The 21,930-nt window shown below is 46.3% G+C and overlaps 4 protein-coding genes across 9 annotated transcripts in view; 2 read left to right on the forward strand and 2 right to left on the reverse strand.

The window, feature by feature from the left end:
• Nucleotides 1–34: 34 nt before the first annotated feature.
• On the reverse strand, nt 35–11,540 carry vps36 (vacuolar protein sorting 36 homolog). 2 transcript variants are annotated; one of them, XM_057054886.1, is made up of 14 exons: nt 11,420–11,540; nt 3,065–3,133; nt 2,918–2,988; nt 2,692–2,806; nt 2,511–2,600; nt 2,028–2,114; nt 1,903–1,935; nt 1,727–1,804; nt 1,453–1,587; nt 1,264–1,329; nt 1,116–1,180; nt 707–791; nt 536–612; nt 35–453 (listed from the first exon to the last, which is right to left on the reverse strand). In XM_057054886.1, exons 1-14 carry the CDS (start codon nt 11,495–11,497, stop codon nt 372–374), a joined length of 1,131 nt encoding a protein of 376 aa, XP_056910866.1. In that variant the 5' UTR covers nt 11,498–11,540; the 3' UTR covers nt 35–371. The 2 variants fall into 2 exon arrangements, with proteins under 2 accessions (XP_056910866.1, XP_056910865.1); XM_057054885.1 differs by lacking the exon at nt 11,420–11,540 and adding an exon at nt 3,343–3,516.
• proser1 (proline and serine rich 1) lies at nt 3,685–11,136 on the forward strand. Of its 3 annotated transcripts, XM_057054870.1 has the most exons (13): nt 3,685–4,316; nt 4,400–4,465; nt 4,760–4,828; nt 4,941–5,035; nt 5,293–5,386; nt 5,457–5,567; nt 5,852–5,953; nt 6,234–6,312; nt 6,483–6,575; nt 7,916–8,935; nt 9,014–9,254; nt 9,904–10,048; nt 10,142–11,136. In XM_057054870.1, exons 1-13 carry the CDS (start codon nt 4,272–4,274, stop codon nt 10,259–10,261), a joined length of 2,280 nt encoding a protein of 759 aa, XP_056910850.1. In that variant the 5' UTR covers nt 3,685–4,271; the 3' UTR covers nt 10,262–11,136. The 3 variants fall into 3 exon arrangements, with proteins under 3 accessions (XP_056910850.1, XP_056910849.1, XP_056910851.1); XM_057054869.1 differs by having other exon boundaries at nt 7,916–9,254; XM_057054871.1 differs by lacking the exon at nt 6,483–6,575 and having other exon boundaries at nt 7,916–9,254.
• A 38-nt stretch (nt 11,541–11,578) lies between the features above and the next one.
• On the forward strand, nt 11,579–14,198 carry stoml3b (stomatin (EPB72)-like 3b). Its single transcript, XM_057054887.1, has 7 exons — nt 11,579–11,729; nt 12,709–12,812; nt 12,899–12,971; nt 13,053–13,135; nt 13,216–13,419; nt 13,506–13,640; nt 13,736–14,198. Exons 1-7 carry the CDS (start codon nt 11,678–11,680, stop codon nt 13,922–13,924), a joined length of 840 nt encoding a protein of 279 aa, XP_056910867.1. The 5' UTR covers nt 11,579–11,677; the 3' UTR covers nt 13,925–14,198.
• A 95-nt stretch (nt 14,199–14,293) lies between these two features.
• Nucleotides 14,294–21,930, reverse strand: part of mtus2a (microtubule associated tumor suppressor candidate 2a) — a 28,295-nt gene continuing 20,658 nt past the window's right edge. For 2 of the 3 annotated variants that reach the window (XM_057054857.1, XM_057054858.1), the window contains 11 exons: nt 21,270–21,368; nt 19,738–19,931; nt 19,527–19,652; nt 18,709–18,775; nt 18,361–18,575; nt 18,159–18,264; nt 17,991–18,064; nt 17,825–17,923; nt 17,602–17,721; nt 17,392–17,492; nt 14,294–17,300 (listed from right to left, as the gene is read on the reverse strand). In XM_057054857.1, the coding sequence (XP_056910837.1) occupies nt 16,883–17,300; nt 17,392–17,492; nt 17,602–17,721; nt 17,825–17,923; nt 17,991–18,064; nt 18,159–18,264; nt 18,361–18,575; nt 18,709–18,775; nt 19,527–19,652; nt 19,738–19,931; nt 21,270–21,368 (1,619 nt within the window). In that variant the 3' untranslated portion in view covers nt 14,294–16,882. The remainder of the gene's footprint in view (nt 17,301–17,391; nt 17,493–17,601; nt 17,722–17,824; nt 17,924–17,990; nt 18,065–18,158; nt 18,265–18,360; nt 18,576–18,708; nt 18,776–19,526; nt 19,653–19,737; nt 19,932–21,269; nt 21,369–21,930) is intronic. The other variant, XM_057054859.1, reaches the window with a different exon arrangement.

Raw genomic sequence — 21,930 nt, forward strand, 5'->3', positions numbered from 1 at the left:
ATGTGTGCAATGTGATATTGTATTAAAAAATCTCTTTCTTTCCCCCCAGAATCTTTTATTTTACAAAATGTAAAAATGAGATAATTCGGTGCATGAGTATTTGGTATTTCAGGTTCTGGTGTCTCCAGCACATCTTTTCTTTTACCTTAAACATCTGTACAGGGTCTCATGTAATATCTATAGCGTTGCATAACTTACATACTGACAAAACAAACAGGATGGGTGATCTATACTACAGCAGCAGAGCGCGCAGTACAAAGCATGACAAAGGTGTAATGGGTCCAGTCTTTCACCTGGGACATATACGTCCAGTTTAAGTTCCTTTAGAACAAACATTTAAAGTGATTTTCTCCAGCGCAACCGGAGCTCAGTCAGAAGAGGTTTGGGTAAAATCTCAAACCCTCCACAGAGTCGTCTCTACACAGATGACCCATCTTCTCAGCCAGCAGCAGCCTGCAGATGAGGAAAGAAGAAGAGAAGTTGGTTGTCTGTATGTTAGAGCTGACAGAGAAGGAGCCCCGTTGTGTCATCTTACCGCTCTTTAGACAGAAGCACAGAGAGACCCAAGAGCTTCGCAAACTCCTCTGCTGTCAGTGAGCCTTTATCTGACACCTGCACAGGCACCACGAAGACACAGACACAGAAAAATGGAATTCATTTGTAGATCTTGTGATGCACACGGGTTTTAGATGATGGTAAAGCTTACACTGTCCAGAGCTGAGGCTATCATTTCTTCTTCACTGTGAGACTGCAGCTGGACAACCATCACACCACTGTCGAACACACGCAGCCTACAGAGTGGACCAGTGCATGAAAGAGTGAGAGTCGGAGAGCTGAATTAAATCAGAACGTATGGCTTACAGAGTTGTGCGTTAGCATAAGCATTAGTGATCAATGAGGGGAGACGAGGACCGGGGCAGTAAGGAAATAGAACGCTGTTTCTTTTCAAACCCCAGGAAGTGACAGGAAATGACATTCAGTGGGCTGGACGCTACTTCCAACAACAGGAAGTCAGACAGGAAAAGCCTGGACTCTGAAGCAGGCACAAAGCCTGCCCTATATGTCTTTAACAAACACGCAGCCTGGCTCTGATCACAAATATTAACGACACAAACCTTAACGGCAGCTTCAGTGACTCGAACATCTTGCACGCATTGACCAAATCTTCTGGAGACAGAAGCTGCGAAAGGGGAGGGCAAAAATACAGGAAAGCTCAGAGGTCAGATTAGCGCGAACGGGAGCGAGCGTGAATGCAAGCGTCACCTCCATCCCTCTGGCACGGTTGACGAGACAGTAAACCTCAGTGAGCGCCATCATACCCCCCCGCTCCTGAGAGAGAAGGGAGAGGCAGGAAGGGAAACCGAGTCAGCAAGACACTTAAACGTCACCACGAGGAAGGTTGAATTCAGGGTAGGATCGTAGATGCTGGACACATATGGCACATAATCTTACCTCAAGAGGGGCCTGTAGCATGGTTCCCAGCTGCTTAGCCAGCTGTAAATGGTAATGTGTACCTGATCCATGTGTTTCCCTGGTAACAGGGTTAGCAATACCCATGCTCAATAGGTAGGACTTAAACCGGATTGTCTGGAGAGAAAAACATAAATTTAATGACTGAAAACCAGCAGGCGGCAGCAGCAAGGTATGATTAGACTATACAATACAAGTGCATCGTATTGTTAAACATGGACCCCGGTGCTCTCAAATATTCCTGTTTGTGACTTACCTCATCTTCTGTTATATCCCCCTGCTTGTCTTTAATCTTGTTGGCTATAGATCTGGACAGCTCCACCATCTCTTTAGCCTAACAGGACACACGCAGCTCGTTAAATGCATCACATACCGAATAATCACAATTGAGCTATGAGCAGGGTAAAATGAGTGCAAGAAACAATTCTTTACCTTAACCATCAGCTTACTGAGGTCCTCAAATGCCTGATAGAACCCAAAAGAAAATAAGATGCCAAGAATTTTGTTGTGGAATTAAATTAATGAATAAAAACCAATTTGCTGTTTTTTAACACTACCTCAGATATGTTTTTGTCAGTTTCTTTCCTCCTTTCCTCTATCTTCCTCTCAATGCCAACAATCCCCACTGCTCGGATTCTTCCTGCCTATATGAACAAGATGAAAAGAAACACACAAGAAGACTTAAACACGGACAGTTAAATAAAGATATGAAGACACTAAATTGCACACAAACGGTCTGAAGTCGGCAGCAACATTAAGCGACAATACTGCCATCCAGTGGTCATATGCACCAATAACAGCTGCTCAGGCGGTGACAGAACAACATATAAAAGAGCTTAAAGTGCCCTCAGAATAATGACTACTGAGCACTGAGCATACAACAACATTTTCATTTAGAGTCCAAGGTTTTTAACTTAAATATGAAACAGTGCCCATGCTTAGGGATGTTGACTAGTAAAGGTTTAATAATAAATAGCAGATTGGCATCTGTCTTTCATTTAAATAGAGATTCAGATTAGGTTATCAGATGAGTTTCTGACCTGAGAGCCAGTTCCTGTTGGGATGGGTTGGGAGACTGGTGTATTCTCCCATCTCTTTTGAGTCATTTCCTCAGTCAGCCTCCTGAAAAACTGCAAGGAAACAAATGAAAACTGGGACTCTCCAAACCGGGTTATAAAATGGTTTATTATAAAGTGTTGCTGGTTGTGTACATGGTACTACCTCAATCTGCCCATGTTCTTTGAAGGACAACCTAATGAAGGAGTACTTGCTGTGTTGGTAGGGACCAGGCTCCTTGTTTGCAGGCACTGGGTGAAGGTGAATAACGATTTTTGCACTACAGGAGGCCGCAATGAAAGGATGATGAGAAACAGAAAATCATATTCAAACAACACAAAAACCTGCTCCCAACAACTCCCTTCTGTTTTTCCATTCTAAAGACACTCACCTCTTTCCTATTCCTGCAGCCTGCTCTTCAAAAAAGATAATTTGAAACAGGGGCATGGCTATGCAGCAATCCTACAATTAGAAAGGTCAACGTGACAATCAATTAAAAGACAAAATAAGACAATTTTGTGTGGTCTACGGCTCTTACATGATTTTTACTGTCCCTCCAAATCAACCGATGGGTGCTCAACAATGCAACTCCTACATCCAACTTGGCCTGGGACAATGACAGGAAAAACATAACGTAGTTGTTGGTTTGCATCAATCTGTCGTGTCTGCAACACACATTCCAATCTAGAGATATTCAAGCGTCCACACAGCACGGATAGAAAACAGCACAGCGTCATTTACACAGTTTTAACATCAGCTTTATTCGAAGGTGTTATTTCAGTTGACAAGTTTACCAATACGTCAACAAAATTATACCTTATCGTCACCGTCATACAACCTGACACCTCGCTGCTGGATCACCAATGTTTCATTTATTTCTAAGAGCCCATTTGACCACGAAAAACGATCCATCTTAAAACATGCAATCGCAACTTATTTTATATTCTGCTGCTGCGATCGATGTATGTTTACTTCCTGTATGGTGTCCAAAATCCGCCTGACCCAGAAAACCGAAAAATTAATTACTATATTAAAACATTGAATTCAAAAGATAAAATACATAAATAGATAAATACATTTTAAGTAAATGCGCGCATAATTTAAAACAAATTAGTATTTTTAAAAATAATTTACTGCATCGTATATTTTCCAACAGGCTGCATGCCTGTGTTGACGTTACCAGCACTGTCAGTGGAGGCTAGCGAGACTGCTAGCGTTCACTGTGCGTAAATGTACTACTTTTGTTTGAGTTTTTATATTTTCCCACAAACTACAGGAGTTGTTGTCAATATCGGATCTAAACAAGTCGTGAAATAACGGTTGGGAAATTATTTTGCGATATTTTGTGTATTTTTCTTGGACTCTGCTTGGAGATAGAGTAGCTGTGACTGACTAGCTTGTTGTTAGCTGCAGCCGAATCTGGTGCAGACAGGTTTTCCACTGCAGAGGCTGCTTTTCTTTTGTAAAAGTCATTGTTAACGAGCGGAAAGTTTGATGTTATTCTTCGACTGAAAAAAACATGAATTCTAATTTGGAAAATAACACGACACTTTGTACAATTAGTATTTTAAACAATCCCTTAGTGCTTTTGCCCTTATGAATTGAAATCGGCAACATTGATTATTACCCCCTCAAGTGTTTTTATCCGATGAATTATATCTAGATTAAGTAAAATATAGTTCAGACAGTTGCATTGTACAGTAAATTTGGTGACAAACAGACAGCAAAATAATCCGGGTGCAAACATGGATAAGAAATCGTTTGATATTGTTCTGGACGAAATACGGAAGGTAAGGAGCTTGTTTTTGTTTGTGTAACATAAAAATTGTTCCATGATGATCAAGCATTTGAGAATTTGTATTTTCTGATGTAGTGCGTCCTGACTGAGCAGCGGATCCGAGCCATCGACCGTGTGCACGGATATTTCTCCAGCGAGCAGGTACACGCACCTGCAGACAGGTTTATTCACACTCAGCAGCCGTTTTAAATCTATTTTATACTTTTATTAATTGCAAGATACAACACTGAGGCTAACTGCGATATTTATCTGTTTGTTAATGGACTTTGTCCCCTTTAAGACTGTTTATAGAAGAAGAATAAAGCATTGGCCAATCTTTCCATTGCTTATTAAAACCTTCAAATCAATCAAATTGAACTCGGGGTGTCCTAATTAAAACTCTGACATTAACATCCAGTGCTGCACCAGTGAGTTGGGACTGTCTTATATCTACAGGTGACAGAAATTTTGAAGTACTTCTCATGGGCAGAACCACAAATCAAAGCCGTCAAAGCTTTGCAGCACGTGAGTTTGCAGACGCAGATTGTCTTGATAATTTACAACCGCATTAGAATTCAGTTCTGTTTTTTCTTATTTGGAGTCTGGTTTCACAATAAGCTGTTCTTATTGCCCTCAGAAAATGGTCGCCATTCCTACAACCAAGGTTGCAAATATCCTGAACTGTTTCACCTTCTCAAAGGACAGACTGATTGTCCTTGAACTATTAGCAATGTGAGTAGATTTTATTTATGGACTAGATGTGAAAAGAAATACATGATTTGTTTGTTCTACCCATCAGCCACTTCCTTGGCATCGTTATTTATTAATTACAGACAATGTTGCATTTTGGCTGAAACCTTTAAAGAAATTTCCAATATCTGACCATGTAAATATTACGTATTGCTAATTGAGGGATCTGTGGAGGTTTGCTGTGTTGTAATTTTATTCTATAATTTCAGATGACGTGTGGTATTTGTGTTTGTATGTAGGAACATTTCAGATGCTCAAAACTATCGACCCATCGAGGATCTATTTCGCATTCATTTGTCTGAGAAAAAACGTGCTCGCAGGATACTAGAACAGGTAAAGTCACAGTGATACACTTAGTCTGATGAGCAGCAGTTCCAAAATATTACAGCTTGTATGTCATTAGGTGTGTAAGGATGGCTGCAGAGCACCAGTCGCTATGATTTCTTCCTGTGGTATCATACCTGGAAATCCATATCCTAAAGGGAGACCCAGCCTGGTCACTGGCACCTTCCCTGTAAGTGTGCTCAGCTTTTCTTTCCTCCTCCTCATAGATTACTGTGGTTTAATCTTCATTCCAATTTACAGTGTCTGTTTTTTAATATGAAGACAAGTTAAGGAGGTGGAAAGTTTTGACATCTAAACGTATAAAAGATGCACATTGAACTATCGAAGGATCTGATAGTTTTCTTTATATCTGAGCTAAAAATCAGAAGGCACAAAAGGGGCTAGTTTTTCATACTATGTTTTCTGAGCTCATTGACAAAATCCCAGATTTTTCCTTTTGTTTTACAATAATAGGGAATTCCTCCTGTGAAAAGAGACGGTGACAAGAAAGACGACCCGTCCAACAGCTTGGAGGGGAAAGGAATTGCATCTCGGATCATTGGACCCTTCAAACCCGTAAGCTCTAATAAAACTGAGGTGACACAGTTTTTCCATGATGTCTTAAAGAAGTCACATGACTGTGAGCTGCAAACACATGACTGAAGACTTGTGTGATTTATTACCCAATGTGCAAGATAAGAGCCTCAACTTATAGCACCAAGCTTTGTTGTGCAACCTGTAGTAGTGGTGACAGAACCAGTGTGCAGTGGTGGATACAGGCAGAACATCTGAAACATGTAGTGAACAAGATGGGGGTCAACCAGTGTTTTCTGAATGTTCTCTGTCTATTCTCTAGTTTCCTTCAACTTACAATCCTCATCGGCCTGTGCCTTACCCTATACCACCCTGTCGTCCCCATGCCACCATTGCACCAAGTAAGAAAGAACACACGCACCTACATGCACTTTTCCCTCACTCTTTGTATTTTCTTACGGGGCATTATCGCCCGTGATGGTTGAACGTTACTGAGAGCTGAGAGCCATTCTTAGGATCTGCATTGGTGAATGTGGGGTGGACGTTGTTAATGTTTGCAACTGCTGCTCAGGTGCATACAACAACGCAGGCCTTGTTTCTGTGGGAGGGGTTATAACAGCCTGTGGGCCCCCTCCCTCCTACAACTCTACCCACAAAGTTGCAGGTATGATTCCAGACCGAGCGTTTGCGTGTGGATGACAGTAACTAGTCATGCCGTTGAAGCTTGCCGCCTAACGTCCTGGCATGCTGCTTACTCGTTCTTCTCAAGCTTAATGCTTTTTTAGGTTAACAACAATGTGTCTGCTTTTTCTGGAGTACACGGAGTGACCAGAGAACACACCCACACTCCAAAGACGTGTGTTGAGGGATCATCTCAGATTGGATTAGATTCGGTATTATAAAACGATCACACCTGCCCTGGATTTGATATTCCTATTCGTACATACTCGTTTCCCACTTGCAGATGAGGTCGCCTAAAAGGAAAAATCCCTTAAATCCCTTCTTCTGTCCAGCAGTGCAACATGCTGGTGTTGTATTCATGTTCTCTGGTCAGTCATTGAGCGATGGGCTGGGAATCCATTACGAGTGATGATTCATTTTTTACTTTTTATTTATTTTCTGGAATTGTGCCACACGCCTGCATTTAATACACGACGTCACTTCAGATAACTTATCAGTCCTTCTACAATAGTTTTTTTCCACTCACTAATCAGTGGAGAAGAAAGATAAAGCTGCCAAAGAGCTTTTGGAATCAGGAGTTTCAAACATTATATTCCTTATTGGCTTAATTGAAATAAAAATGTGCACAACAATCTTTGGATTTTGTGTGGCCTTTGTAACGTTAAGGTGAACCAGAGGGTAAACGTGCACCATTCCCGTCGGCACCCTGAGCAGGTGGCTAAACTGTTATTGTAAAGAAGTGATGGCTGGAAATCAAAGGAAACTGGCAAATCCCAACTTATGGATGACTGACGTTCCTAAATTGTTGCGATTCCAAATTATTGGAGGGACTGATACGTTTTGGGGGATTTTTTTTGTCGCCAATTTTCACGTCTCAAATCTATATTCATTTTAGAGCTGTTTGGCGATATCACTTTGCGTGAGTGTACATGCGCACGTCACGAGTTTGACTCAAATAACGAATGCCTGATGCAGTTTTGGGATGTGAAGCATCTGTTATTAAAGCCTCGCCGGCGACAGTGAAGCCACATAAGTTATTGAAACCTTCATCAGTGGTAAGACCACACAGACCAGTTCAGGAGGTCTGGACCTTGCATGCAGGGACATCGTCTGGCTCTCTCGCCTTGCTTTGGCTCTTCTCTTCAGATGTGAATTAAATGCGTCTTTACCAGTAGTCGGTTTGGTTTAACCTACATGTTTTGGATTGTTTTAAGCAATAACACTACTAATCAGGAATAAATCATCAGCAGAGCTGCTTCAGATCTGGTAGATTTTATTTTCCAATGACCATTTTCACCCACCCTGCTGATGTTCTGCCGCCAGGTTATGCCAAACCAGGAAATCCTCAGAACACCACACCAGGAGTTAACAGCGGACCTCTGCCTATTCCTCATGGATCTACTCCTGCCACCCCCGCCCCACCCCAGGCCTCTCCGGCCCAGCCCACAACCCCCATTACTCCAGTTTTCCCAGGCATGGTCCCCTCTCACAACCCCAACGCCCCTTCTCCCTCCCCAGCCCCATCTCCGTCTGTGATCAAGGCAGGGCGACTGACCCCAAGTGGCCACGTCACCCCTACGCCCTCTTCTGTCATCAAAAACCACACCCCTTCGGGTACCCCCTGTGGAACTCCTGGTCCCATTAGTTTCTCATCTTCCCCCTTTCACGGTGTGTCCCGGCCAGGCACCCCAGCTTCCTCCCGGAGTGGCCCAGACCCATTATCTCAGACAAACTCCACTCAACAGAAGGGATTGTGTGCAGACCACCAGTCAGGACACAGCCACCCTGGAATGCACCAACAAGCAGGTAACCCCTCTGCTTCAGTAATCAGAAGTTATACCCCCTCTGGACTACCATCTGTCCCCCCCGGATCATCCAATTTAGTTATTCCCAGCTGTTCGGGTGTCAGTCCCAAGCCCTCCCCAGTTCACCCCTCACAGGTCCAGGCGGCCATGGCTGCAGCTGGAGTGCTGAACAGGCACACAGGGGGGAGTAATAGTGGCAGCAACAGCCCCGTGCCCTCAGCTTTCAAGGGAACGTCTCGCTCGAGCACGCCGTCCGTCAGTTCCCTGGTGGTGCCAGGTTCTGCTCAGGCTGCTCAGGCTGCCCTGGCGCGTTCTTTCGGTCTCACACACCCCTCAGCTTCCCCTCAAGTTCCAAACCCAGTTGCTATAGCTGGACTCCAAGCTCTGTCATCTAGTCCTGTGCCCTCTCATTATCCTGGCCTGGCCCCATTACCAGCTCTGTCTTCTTCTTTACCTCCGTCCTCTATCCCCGCATCCATGCCCGTGATGCCCACCACCAGCAACATCGCCAACCCGCCGTCCACCTCCATATACCAAGGTCTGGCTCCCAACGCTGCCCCCAGCGCAGCCTCACCTTTTGGGCTGGCCCTCACCTCTGCCCCATCTATATTCCCAGGCCTCCCGCCTGTCCCTAGCCCCGCCGCCTTCCCAGGATTGGGAGTGACAGGAGGTCACGGTGCCGGGAGTCCGGTGTTGTCATCTTTCATTGGACTGCCAGGTGCCGCTCCAGCTTCAGTGGCGTCAGTGGCACCGCTGCAGGCCGTCGCCGCCGCCGCGGCAGCCGTGGCCGGCGTCCCGGCCTCATCTCCAGTTTTGCCAGGCTTTGCTTCTGCTTTCAGCTCCAACTTCCAGCCTGGGTAGGGCATTTTGAATCTTCAGAGATGTGGTGGTGCACAGAATAGCAAGAGCATTCCTCCAACAACCACTATTTGCCGCACATTTTAACATTTTAAAACAAAATAAGTAACACAAGCAAATCACCTTGGTTCTTAATGACACTTTAAGCTCCAGTTTTGAATTATTTCTTTTGGCTAAAACTCTCTTTTTCACTCTTGCCCAAATACCCACAAATGCCACATGCTGCTGTTTTTAGCCACGAGCTAAAGCTCTCTGTACACCTCAGCTCTCCTCATGTTAAACTATTGGCAGCTTTTAAGGCATTAAGTGCATCACCTTGTTGTTTGTTTGTTTTTATCAGCCATTATTTATTCATTTAAGTGAATACTTAGACCTATTTTGTGAGGTATGATAGTTCTTTGGAAAGACGGAGCTCAAGCGTCCGGTTTCCACCTGACGCTTGTCGTTATCATTCCGTGAATCATCACATCTGAAGTACAGAGTCCACGTGCACGCCTACTTACGCCCTTGTGAGATGTTTGTGCCAACAATATTTTCTCCTTAATAGCAATACACTTCCCATCCATTTACACTGTATCATCAGGATGTGCGTTATCATTTATTTAATAAATTACCAGCATCTGGCAATAATCGCTCTGCATGCTTCAGGCTCGGTGGCGGACTTCAGGGTCCAGGAAGTGGTGCCTTCCCTGGTTTGCTGTCCTTCCCTGGGGTGCCAGGTTTCACTCCCTCTGCCTCCCCCGCGGCCCTGAGTGGCCTCCACAACCCGACCATGCAGTCAGCTCTTCTTCAGGTAGGCACACAGGCTAAAGAGTCCGAACTTTAAGAGTCTGAACTCCCTGATCTGATCCTTCATGAAAACTCTTCCTTGTCTCCTTGTTTCCAGGCTCATCCCCCCTCTGCTCTGGAAAGCTTCCCCCCTCAGCCCAACAGCTTCACCAACTACCCTCCAGGCCCAGGAAACCCCTTCCCCCTTCAGCCAGGCCTGCATCCTGGGTGGCAGTGAGATACACTCTCCCCTGCTGACCTTTAACACTCAACCTGTGTCAACAGCCGATAGGAGCAGCGACGATAGTGTTACTATTACTGTCGTACTTGTGTTACAGCCAGAATCACCACTAACAATCACATCAAGACCGTAAAAATGGGGGTTGTGTGTTTCAAGGTCTTTAAAGTGAGCAGGTTTAACTATCACATCTCAGAATAGTTGGGTTTACAAGTAGACTGTGACTAGTTTTAATGTTAGCTTGACCTGGGCTTTTTAAACGAGCTTAATTAGTGAAAAATGAATTCTAGAGTGATATAGAATAAAATAGGAAGAAGAGACCTGAAAGTATCCTTGTATAGTATTTCATGTCCACTTTTCCATGTCTGAGGACATGCTTATTATTGTGATCAACGGGCTTCAGCTCAGCAATGTTTGATGGGTTTTATTGGCTGTAAACAGACGGATTCTCAAACACACTTGAGAAAGTTGAATCCTGTCCTGTCTTGGCTGTATCATGAATAAAAACATGCATCGGGCAGAGACGCTTCGCGTGCGATGTTCAGCTAACCAGCAAAGAGTCAGCCGTTTACCCTTGTGCGGTTACCGCGGTGATTTCAACCGATTTCACCTCACTGTTACTGTGCATACAGTATTTGACCAAACGATGTTTTCAAATGTGGATGTGAGATGGAGAATGCCTGTTTTTTAATACACTGAAAACCTGCTAAACTGCGTTCTGTTTGGTTTCATCGGTTTTTCTTTCCTATTTGTATTTGTACTTTTCCCCCAGTAAACTACTGGTTTCTGTTACTGCAGCTGCTTTTCTGTGCCAGTTATCAGGAAATGTCATCAATAAAATGGAATTTGGAATTATGTTGTTGAAGCAAACAGAATACTATCATATTTTAAACTCAGTCTTGGGTGAATGGTGAGGTGAACCTCCAACATTATTTTAGCAGGAAACGCTGAACAATGTCACGTCTTTCACTTTTAACCGCTCAAGCCAAGTTCTGAAGAAGTAAAATAGGTCAGACCAGCAGGGCGGCTTTTAGTTTGTTCATTTTTCCAGTAGGAAGTGAAATAGTTCTGTACTTTTCACCTCAAATGAAATTATGAAACTAGAAAACTATTTACCAAGCAAAATATATAAGATAAAGGTAGATTACGCTGATTTACCTTTGCTGTACGTTTTGCCTTCACGTCGTAGACATAATTGTCTGTTATATACAGTATATGACCTACATAGGTGGTCATTGTTTGCTTCCTTTATTATATCTTTAGTTGTGTTTCATCATCAAGCACCTATACTTTGTTGATGATCAACTCGGGCTCTGAGCCCCACCCACACTCCCAACGCCGCCTTTTAAAGCCGCTGCAGCTGCCTTCGCATGAGTAATTGGAAACACGACTTCCTCTGTGGTGTCAGAGCAGCATATGGAAATGGAGCAACAGAAGAGAAGAGGGCAGACCGACGTCAACCTCATATGTGAGACACGACCTTCCTACCACAGTTTACTCCGTGTTTTTAGCTCCTGTTATCCACAGGAAGCAGGGTTAACGCCTGTGTGAGCTCCGGGGTGAATGTTGTTGTGAAACAGGGAGTGTTTCTGTCTGCTCACATGAGCAGTGTGGAGCCTTTGGGCAAAGCAGAACCCTGTTGTCATGGAGAAAGAAATCACGTGTCGCTAAGATAAGGAGTCTTAAAAGCACAGGACTGACTTCTACCTGTTTTCCTTTATTTCTGTGCTGTTTATGTCTTTAAATGGGGAAAACTGATCTTTGGGCTCGGGACCATATTTGGTCATTTGACTTGATCGGGTTTACTCTGTAACCGACCTGCCTGACAGGGTTGACAGTGTACACAACATTTTACTTTTCTCTGTTTTTAGTTGTCTTTTTTTGAGGGGGGGGGGGGGGGTGTGACAGTGATCAATCCTTTGTGATCACATTAAGAACGACTCAAGGCCAAATTTAACGTAGCTGAGGCAACAATTGTGAGGTGCAACAAGCAAACTTGCATTGAAAATTTCCTGTCCTGTTATTTCCTGTTGTCTGACCTCTGAACAAGAAGTCATGTGAACTGAACAAGGGGACCCGCAGACCACAGCTGCAGCAGGCTGGAAATGCTTACGTCCCGTCTAGATGAAAGCTGCTATTATTGAACATCATTACTGGTCCCTCCCTTATTTACGGCTTTTTAATGCCTCAGCAATGCACAAAAGATCACGTTACACATGTCTTGTTTGCTCTGCTTGTGAAGGTGTGTTTACACGGACTTTTTATTGACTAAGCAATACAAAAGGTGAAATACAAATGAAGACGAATCGCTTTCTGTTATGACCGATAAGGCGATATTAATTAGCATTGTGCCAGCAGTTTGACATCAATTCCTCGTCAAGTCTTATTTTTCCTTTCACGCCACATTCAGCCTTTTGTCTCATCGTTCCGTTTTTTCGTCCATCCAGCCGAGCGGACGGGGTCTCTGGGGTGCATTGGCTGGATCTTGGTCATATTGTCGAGCATCTTTGTCATCGTCCTCTTTCCCATCACGATTTGGTTCTGCTTCAAGGTGAGTGAGCAACACCACACCGTCCCTGAGCCCCCGCCAGTCGCGCCCGTGTGACGCGAGTGTGTTCTGTGCTTCTGTTCTTGCAGATCGTGCAGGAGTACGAGCGCGCTGTCATCTTCAGGCTGGGCCGCATCACAGACAGGAAGGCCAAAGGGCCAGGTAGACATGTCGACCTTTAACCTTTACCGGCCGTGCAAAGCAAAGCGACTGGAAATCATCTGTTTCCCCCGTTCGTAACAGGCATCTTCTTCATTCTGCCGTGCACCGATTCCTTCGTGAAAGTAGATCTGCGAACAGTTTCCTTCGACATCCCACCACAAGAGGTAGCACCCTGTCATCAGAGGCATCCTGTGGCAGCCACGTGTCACCGTTGATGTGCGCTCACGGTCTGTCGCCCCCCCAGATCCTGACCAAAGACTCGGTTACGGTCAGCGTAGACGGCGTGGTGTACTTCCGCGTCAGTGACCCCATCGCCTCTGTGGCCAACGTGACCAATGCTGACTTCTCCACCCGCCTGCTGGCTCAGACCACCCTCAGGAACGTCCTCGGGACAAAGAACCTGGCCGAGCTCCTGTCGGACCGCGAGGGCATCGCCCACAGCATGCAGGTACGCCCTTCGGGGAATCTTGCGATCTCATCGATTGCTGGCGATCTCATCGTGATGGACTCGCTTCCTCTGATTTCCTTTTCCAGACCAACCTGGATGAGGCCACCGACAACTGGGGCATCAAGGTGGAGCGTGTGGAGATCAAAGACGTGAAGCTGCCTCATCAGCTCCAGAGAGCCATGGCCGCTGAGGCGGAGGCCTCCCGAGAGGCCAGAGCTAAGGTCAGCGCGCACGCCGCTCAGGCACGCACGTGCAGGAAGCAGCCGTTCCCCCTGGTAACCCACCAGCCGCGTCCGCCCCCCGTGTCTGTTTGCAGGTGATCGCAGCCGAGGGCGAGATGAACGCGTCCCGCGCCCTGAAGGAGGCGTCCCTGGTGATCGCGGAGTCCCCGTCGGCCCTGCAGCTGCGCTACCTGCAGACTCTCAACACCATCGCAGCAGAGAAGAACTCCACCATCATCTTCCCGCTGCCCATGGACGTCATTTCTCACTTCATGCGGAAGTGACCCCTCTTCTCCGTCTGACCCCCTCTCTTTGGGCAGTGTTACCATATCGTCCTTCTCTAGAGCCTCCAGGATGTCTCAGGACTGCTCTGACGGTTCGTGTATCCTTATTAAGAATGTAACTGGGACCAAATGCTGCATATTTTCTGTCCAAATCTGCAGAACTGAAGGTCTTCTAAACAACTCCGATATCTGCCTATTGTGATACATAAAAGTAAAATTAAGTGTATATCATGTATTTTTCAATCTCTTAACATTTATAAAGCTTTCGAAAGGATGTAAGTTTCTGTTTTTGTCAAGCATCTAGTTTTGTATTGTACGATATTGTTGTATTTTATCCCAGAACTGGCAAATTAACAGACAGACACCAGATGAATGTCTTGAATATTTTTTTAATATAGCGTCATTAAAAGTAGAAACAAAAGCATCCAGGTAGCGCGTATACATTACAGGTTCGACTACCTCATTCCTCGGCCTCCGGCCTCCTAAGCGCTACGTCCCACGGTCACAGATGCAGAGAGGTCGATGAAGAAGAAACACCCACCACCAAAAACAACCACGTGTCTCTTTACTGATGCACTAAGATCCTACTTATGTTATAAATGTCTTCACATTCAAATGTACAATCGGCAGCAGAACTCTCCGTCAAGCAAACCGATGGGGGTCGGGATGGGGGGGGGGGGGGGGGGGGTACAAAGAGTAGTGCTAAGAGTCGACATGCAGTGGAAACATTTTTAACAGCATTTACACATCAATATGGCCGTTTTTAATTCCTAATGAGTTAAACTACCCACGCGTCTCGAGGGGAGGCTGAAACAAAGTGCTACATATTAAATGGCTGCTACATAGTGGACAACGAGGTCCCACGTTAGACAAAAAACACACATATAAAAGGTTTTCCTTTAAATAACATTCAGCAGAAAACGCAAATGTCCACAGGACACATCGAAGGGCCGTTGCAGAAGCAGTTCACTGTCAAATAACTGTCCAGTCGGAGGTGGAATATTAATTTAAGTGTCTGAAATTTGTAAACAGCGTTGTACATTGCATCCTTGTCGTTTTTGCAGCTTTGGAATGACCCTGAAGAATCACCCAGTGGGCCGAGAGCCTAGAAAACAGCGCCCCACTGGCTACAACTGACAAGTAACTGTTGTGCGGTGACATTCTAAAAAAATCTTCGGTAAAACGAGAATTAGTTTCTTAAATCCGAAGCTTTTGACATTCTTTTGAGAGCGTTGAACCCTGTATATGCATCATACAAAGACAAAAATAAGATATGGTCCGTGAATGAATTGGGCTTCTTCTCCACATTTTAAAAGTGCTGGTACGTCGTCTCAGTGTAGCATCGACTGAAAAAAGTGGTTGGCCAGAAATGTCCTCCCATATATGCTGGTAAAAAGGTAATAAACGTGTTGATAAAAAAGGTGAGCAGGGGAGTGGCACAGAATTTAAATACACCTACTCAACTAAGAATACGACATATATTAGTGTCAATATTAGCCCATAAGCCCCGTTAACACACCCTGATCCTCGCCTCCGTTATTTACTCATTACACATCCAACAGGATAGTTGAGGTCAAGCACTGTGATATTGGCACCACCCTGGGGTAAAAAAGGACACCATGTTACCACAGAAGAGGCGCTTACATCACAATTTTAGGCTTTAAGCTATTTCCCTTCACCGTAGACACCAAAGGTTGGGGTCTGGTCTCTGTAAAAAGGAAAATAAACCCAGGATACGTCTGCAGTCTGAAGACGATTTGTACAAAGATCAAAGCTGAAAGAACTTTGACCGCGGTCAATTTAGAAAACAAGTCCCTGAACTGTGTATTGTTGCGCTCTGAGAAACACAGTGTAGCTTCTGCACAAGGTTGAGCTCAGTGGCTGAAGGACAGGATGAGGTCCGAGCAGGTTTTGGACAGGATGATTCCAACCTTTGTGACGCTTCACAGAGAGGTAAACAGAGGGTTAACCTGTGTGATTGGGTTTTGTTTTAAACCTACGTAGCTTATTGACTCGTGTTAAATGACAACGCACTTCCCTGAACGCTGCGTGTGTGTGATGATCGCCACTACTCATCACATATTCCACTTGTGTCCCATAGGTGATACTCTGAAAGTTACAAACACTCATTAAACTCTTGCTTGATAAATACACACATAATAGCAATAATAAGCTTAACATTAAGACCGGAAGACCTTCACAGTACATGCTTAGTAGCAAAACACGCGTAAGAAATAAGTAAAAGGAATAAACGTTACAAAGCTTCCTGTAGGGGGGTAAGTTTGAGCTCCCTTCTAGCATATCGGGTTCTTTTGTTGGGGGAGCTTCAGAAGATGGACAGCACGTTCCCGCTGAGGTAATTCAGAAAGCTGCAGACGTGGTTCTTGCAAGCTGACCTGAGGGATCTTGTAAAAAGCGGAGAGTAATTAGCTCATGCTAGGAAGACCTTGCAGGCTTTGGAATTTGAAGTCCCCTGAAACGGCTGGGAGAGGGACCCACAAATGACAGGACTTATTCCACAGCTGGAAAAAACTAAAAGAAAATAAGATTTGCTTGTGATTTACATTGGAATTTTAGGCAAATTGCTGTGGGAAACAACACGTTACTTGCTCTTCAGCTGGGGAGCGGCCAGATGGAGAATAAGGCGCTTTTGCCGACGGTTTGAAACGACGACGTGTTGGGACGGAGAACATAGCTTATTTTCTAACGGGCATGGCCGCGCGGTAGATTATTGTGCTCTGGTGGGACGTGTGTGAGGGTTTCACCATCTTTTGTCGTGACTATGGTACAGTATGTACAGTTGTTCTCAGTTTACATGCAAACGTGGTGCGAGGGCACAGAGCTGGGCTCTTTGTGTGTGTTGTGCGTGACGATGGCGTGATGGACACCTGACACGCTCGTGTGTTCGGTGCGCATGCGGGTTAAGAAAGAAAGCAGGCGGTGACGTAACTTAAGAGTTTATCTCTGCAAAGAGCCCAGACAGGACGCAGGATTGCAGCGATTAGCTCTGTGAGTGGGCGTGGCCGGGCCAGGGGAGTAATTCTGATTGGTTGTGGCCCTCTGAGCGGCTGGTCCCGGGGAAAGGTTTTGATTGGCAGTTGGTCTGTGGGTGGGGGAGAAGTATTGAGCCTGCTGCGGGCAGCCGTGGCAATGAGTGGGCGAGTCGCAGCCGGCCACGGGTGAGGACGAGAACAGAGGGGACGAGGGGACGGGGGAGGTGGAGAAAGGGCGGTGGAGCGGGGAAGACGCCGGGGACATGAGCGGGCTGGTCTGGAGACGCCACAGAAGCTCCTCGTTGTTGCGGCTCAGCCTCTTCTTCTCGGTGCTCTCCTTCTCCACAGACTCGTGGAGATTAGCGTTCTCCTCCGACAGCTGCCTGCAGGGGGGGGGGGGGCAAGTTCACGGTTCCTTTCAGACATCGGACCTTCAGACTGTTGCTAAAGACACACGTCGGCCGTGCTTCGTACCTGGAGATGGAGAGGTTAATCTGGATCCGGGCCAACAGATCTTCGTTCTGCTGCTGCAGAACCTGGACTCGCTCCTCCAGGAACACGTTCTTTTGGGCCTGCTCAAAAGTAAAACACAACCACAGCGCAAAATTTTATTCACTGTTTTATTCACTTTGTGTGTGTGTGTGTGTGTGTGTGTGTGTGTGGGGACAGCTTGTTTGAGCCTACCACTTTCTCCAGATCAGAGATCTTCTTCTCTTGCTGGTGTATCTGTTGGTTCTTCATCTCCACGACCTCCTTCAAGCTCTTCAGGTCTTTCTCGATGTGCTGGTACGGAGCCAAAGCTTCCTGTCACAGTCACACACAGACAACGGAGCAAAGGACTGGGGTTGAGGCACGCTCGCTACAGTAAATCCACCTCTGGGAGCGGCTGTTTTGGAGGGAAACTCACAATTATCTGCTCGTCTGTGCTCCTCCTCAAAGCATCCTCAAAGCGTTTGGCTTTATCCCTCAGACTGTGGTTCTGAAATGTGAGGGTATCAACCTGATCCTGTCAACACAAGATGAGATCAATAAGGGTGCAAAGAGACAAAACTGGATCTTTGGCGGATTCATACCTGCAGAGAGAGTCTCAGTTTGTCAAAATCCTCCTCCAGAAGCAGCTTCTGTTGTTCGTGAGCTTTCCTCAAATCTAAACACAGGACAACAACCTCATGAAGAATAATGATCATAATAACGACACTAGTGGCAGCGTTGCATTATAATACTCTGATCTGAAATCAGACCTCTCATGGTTCGAGCGTGCTCCTCATGCAGCGTCGCCATGGTGATGTTATGCATGTCTCTGAGTTCCTGAACGGCTGCCCGGTGGTGGACCGTCATCTCCTCCACCTAGCACGTCCACAACCACAGAAAATGTTGTCGTTTCTGGTCAGATTTCACACCAAATCCTAAAAACAAGTGACTCCCATGATGCCTTTCTCCGACCTGCTCCTGCTGATGAGTTCTCAGTTCCTCCATCTCTGAACGATGCTCCACTTTCAGGTGTTCTGTCTCCGCCAGGTGACACTTCCTGAGCCCCTCCTCCACAGCTGCAAGCTCCGCCTCCTGCTGCAGCTGCAGCTCCTGGAGCTCGTGGTCGAACGCCGCCTCCAGCGCCGCCTTTTCCTGGACGAGTCTGTCCCAACGCGCTGAGTTGAACTCTGAGTATGAGACAAGGGTGCACATACATGTGATGACGAGTTTTATCAGAAGGCTTTAATTGAATATGCACGTATTTCAGTGCTAAGAATGTTTGTTCTAGGTTGATTTAACCTTTGGAAGAGTCGCACTCACCCATTTCCTCTCTGATCTCTTGCATCTCTGATGACAACCTCCTTTCATTTTCTTCTGTAGTTTTATTCTGCAAAATCATAAATTTTAGCATTTAGTTTCAGCAGCTCTGCCCTTGATCAATGAGCAACTTTTGTAATCGATGGTCGTTCGTATGTTGAAGCTACAAGCTAGCATGGCCACAAACAAACCTGGGGACTCTTAAATCATATGGTGTTTATTTCTTGACTAAATCTTGACAGTAAAAGCTCTCATTGTTACAGTAAAAGACTGAAATGGCCCAGGGTCAAGGTCCTGATGCTGAGTTAGCTTACAGTTGTAGCTTTGGGGGAAAAGGCGCTGTGCTGTTATAATGACCCAGTCAGCGTTCACTAGTCTGCAAACCTGGGTGCTGATCGGTGATCCTGCATACAGTTGTCATTTCTCATTACTTCCAGTAGAGGGAGCTCAACCCTGCGTGGAACCACCCACACTTGGACTCGAGGACAGCAGCACCCAGACATTGACCACAAAGAAGCCAGACAGCCTGACAGCAGAATTACAGCGGTGACACCTTTCAGGCTGAACCGCTCCATCACACAGGCCGAGGAAACTGGAGACCGGTGTCGAGTGTCCCACTGATCTCTGGAAGACCTCTCATATAGCTGCGCATCGCGCCGCTCATTCACCGAGCTGGTCTTAAATACTGTATGTCCCTGACCTTGCAGAAAAAGCTCATCTGGGGCAGCTTTAACACTTATGCTTCGGGGGTGAGGGGTGGGGGTGGGGGGTTGTCCTGCATCAGGTTGGTGTAACCTAATTATGATATTCAGGCCGGGTACCTTGAGGCAGTAATGCTGAGTAGTGATAATGAAGGCTTGGAAACCCAAAGATGTCTTCCTCAGTTCTTCTCTCAGCCTTCTCAGCTGCCTCTCTTGCTGCTCACAGCGACCCTGCAGCCTCCGGATCTAAACGGAACAGGACCGTAAAAACACCGCCGTCAACATCAAAACTGGAAAAGGTTGAAGACTCCAGGTTCCTCCAGCAGCCCACCTCTTCCCGGTGCGCCTCCTTTTCCCGCTCCTCCTCCGCTTGCCTCTCCCTTTCTTTCTGCTGATCCTCTTTATTTTGCTCCCTCTGCCGGCTCTCCGGCTGCTCCTGCTGCACCTTAAAGGGGGCCACGCGGCGGGGGGACCCCAGAGGAGCCGACCCTCGCACTGGAGCTGCAGGCCGCTGCACAGTCTGAACTGTAGAAACCAGACAAATAGCGGAAATTCATTGGAAATGAACATGTTAAAGACAGAACTAGTTCCTGTATGTCATAAATCTGTCACGTACTGATTCCTAAATCCACTGGGGCCACATTGATCTGTCTACTGTATAAGAAAAGCCACGAGAATTAAATCAGATGAGATTTGACCTGACCTGTTGCTAATGACTGTGTTCACAAGATAAATGATCGTAGGTTAATTGAATCTTTTCCTTGGCCAAAGCCTTGGGGTATTTCCCAGTCTGCTCCCGATGATGGATAATCTCAATTCATGATGAACGCCATCAGAACATGGAGACCCGATGGAGCTGCAGCGGGTGTTTGGGACTGACGTTGGGTCCGGTTATTGACTGATGTGGTTTAAAGGCAAACACGGCGGCGGAGCCTGAGGTAGGGCTTTAAATCTGCCCCGTCTCCTCAACCTGAAGATCTACAGCCGCTGCAGCTCCTCATCACCTGCCCTATTCAGGCGTGTTCAAGCATGAGAAGCTGTCTCCATGACGACGTGAGGATGGGGTGCAGGGTCCCAGGAAATGAGCTGAATGTTGGATGGAGGAAAAATGGAGAGAGGACGGCTGTGCTGTGAGCCGCAGACAAATGGAAGAATTTAGCACAGAGGAGGAAGTAATAAAAGGGTAGCTAAAGGCTCAGAATGAATGCCTGTGTGTGTGTGCCTGTGTGTGTGTGTGTGTGTGTGTGCCTGTGTGTGTGTGTGCCTGTGTGTGTGTGTGCCTGTGTGTGTGTATGCCTGTGTGTGTGTGTGTGTGCCTGTGTGTGTTCAAACAAAACTGGTGAATGGTGAAATTGCTCGAATTAGCAAAAATATGGAGATTCCTAATAATCCAGGCATCGTCTCCATCGTCTTTGCCTTAAAGGCATCGCAGGATTCCCTGTTGTTTGAAGAGAAGCCCTGTGTTAATTACGTCTCGCTCCTGCAGGCACACACGCCTCTGTGGGTCACACCTGAGAGGTTAAGCAGAGGCGAATGAATACCAAATGGGTTGATGAGGCGGACAGCGACGGCAGCATGCAGATGATAACGGCAGAGGCTGATGAAGACGGAATAATGATGAGAGCAGGGATGAGAAACCAGACGGTAGTGGGATAAAGACCGGGAGGCCAGAGAGTGAGTGCACACACACACACACACACCCCGTCTAGCCAACTATGCAATAAGAGAAAGGAAACAGAATTGACGTCTGGAGTACAGAGAAATATTAGGAGGCCCCTGAAATCTAACAGGAAAATACATTTTGTCTGTAATGACCCTGACTCAGCAATATTTGTGTGAAGTGCTGGTGTTCTGTGGACTCACCTGGCGACTGAGGCTTGGGTGGAACCACCGCCAGCCTTTTTGGGGAGGATGGGAGGGAACGTGTGATCTCTGAACTCCGCTGAAGCTCCTTCCTGCCGACTGTTGATCATCAAAAGCACAAGCTAACACACAGCCTTCGTAGCAGCTATTCTCTGCTATTCAACTGCTCTGTCATCCCCCCCCGTTCCATTGCTGATTTCTCCCTCTTTTAACTTTTTTAAGTCTCCTGCTTTCATCTGGGCCTATTCTCCCCCCCTGCTGTGCAGCATAACTGTATCCCACAGGAGACGAGCACAACCACGTTGCTCTCTGAGATGCTTTGCAGTCAGAGGAGACAACGTTTAGGAGCCAAGTTTGGTGAAGTGTGTGGGAGTAAAGTTTGGAACTGAAAACCAGATACATCAGTCAGGGCTCTCAGGATGATAATCGTGCTGAACGTGGACTCGGAGAAGCAGCACTGATGAGATGAGCAGCGAGGACTTGAGAAGAAATGAATTGACCTGTAATGGCAGAAAAGCCTCCTGAACAAACCCCCCAAATGACCTTGGAGAGACGCTTCAGGCCTGCAGAAACAGTGTGTCTGTCTTTGTTTGGCTTCCACCAAACCGATGGAACCAAAATAAGCAGGATCGACCAGTCTGCAGCTCCTGAACGTGATCTC

Source organism: Takifugu flavidus, chromosome 14 (assembly GCF_003711565.1).
Source record: "Takifugu flavidus isolate HTHZ2018 chromosome 14, ASM371156v2, whole genome shotgun sequence".
NCBI lineage: Eukaryota > Metazoa > Chordata > Actinopteri > Tetraodontiformes > Tetraodontidae > Takifugu > Takifugu flavidus.

Coding starts and splice junctions, on each gene's coding strand:
- vps36 (XM_057054885.1), bottom strand. CDS start 3,438: ATGGATCGTTTTTCGTGGTCAAATGGGCTCTTAGAAATAAATGAAACA. Junction 2,807..2,917: donor GCTGCAGGAATAGGAAAGAG/GTGAGTGTCTTT, acceptor GGCCTCCTGTAG/TGCAAAAATCGTTATTCACC. Junction 2,601..2,691: donor AAGAACATGGGCAGATTGAG/GTAGTACCATGT, acceptor GTTTCCTTGCAG/TTTTTCAGGAGGCTGACTGA.
- proser1 (XM_057054869.1), top strand. CDS start 4,272: ATGGATAAGAAATCGTTTGATATTGTTCTGGACGAAATACGGAAG. Junction 4,466..4,759: donor GATATTTCTCCAGCGAGCAG/GTACACGCACCT, acceptor TTATATCTACAG/GTGACAGAAATTTTGAAGTA. Junction 5,387..5,456: donor CTCGCAGGATACTAGAACAG/GTAAAGTCACAG, acceptor GTATGTCATTAG/GTGTGTAAGGATGGCTGCAG.
- stoml3b (XM_057054887.1), top strand. CDS start 11,678: ATGGAAATGGAGCAACAGAAGAGAAGAGGGCAGACCGACGTCAACCTC. Junction 12,813..12,898: donor CGATTTGGTTCTGCTTCAAG/GTGAGTGAGCAA, acceptor CTGTTCTTGCAG/ATCGTGCAGGAGTACGAGCG. Junction 13,420..13,505: donor GCATCGCCCACAGCATGCAG/GTACGCCCTTCG, acceptor TTCCTTTTCCAG/ACCAACCTGGATGAGGCCAC.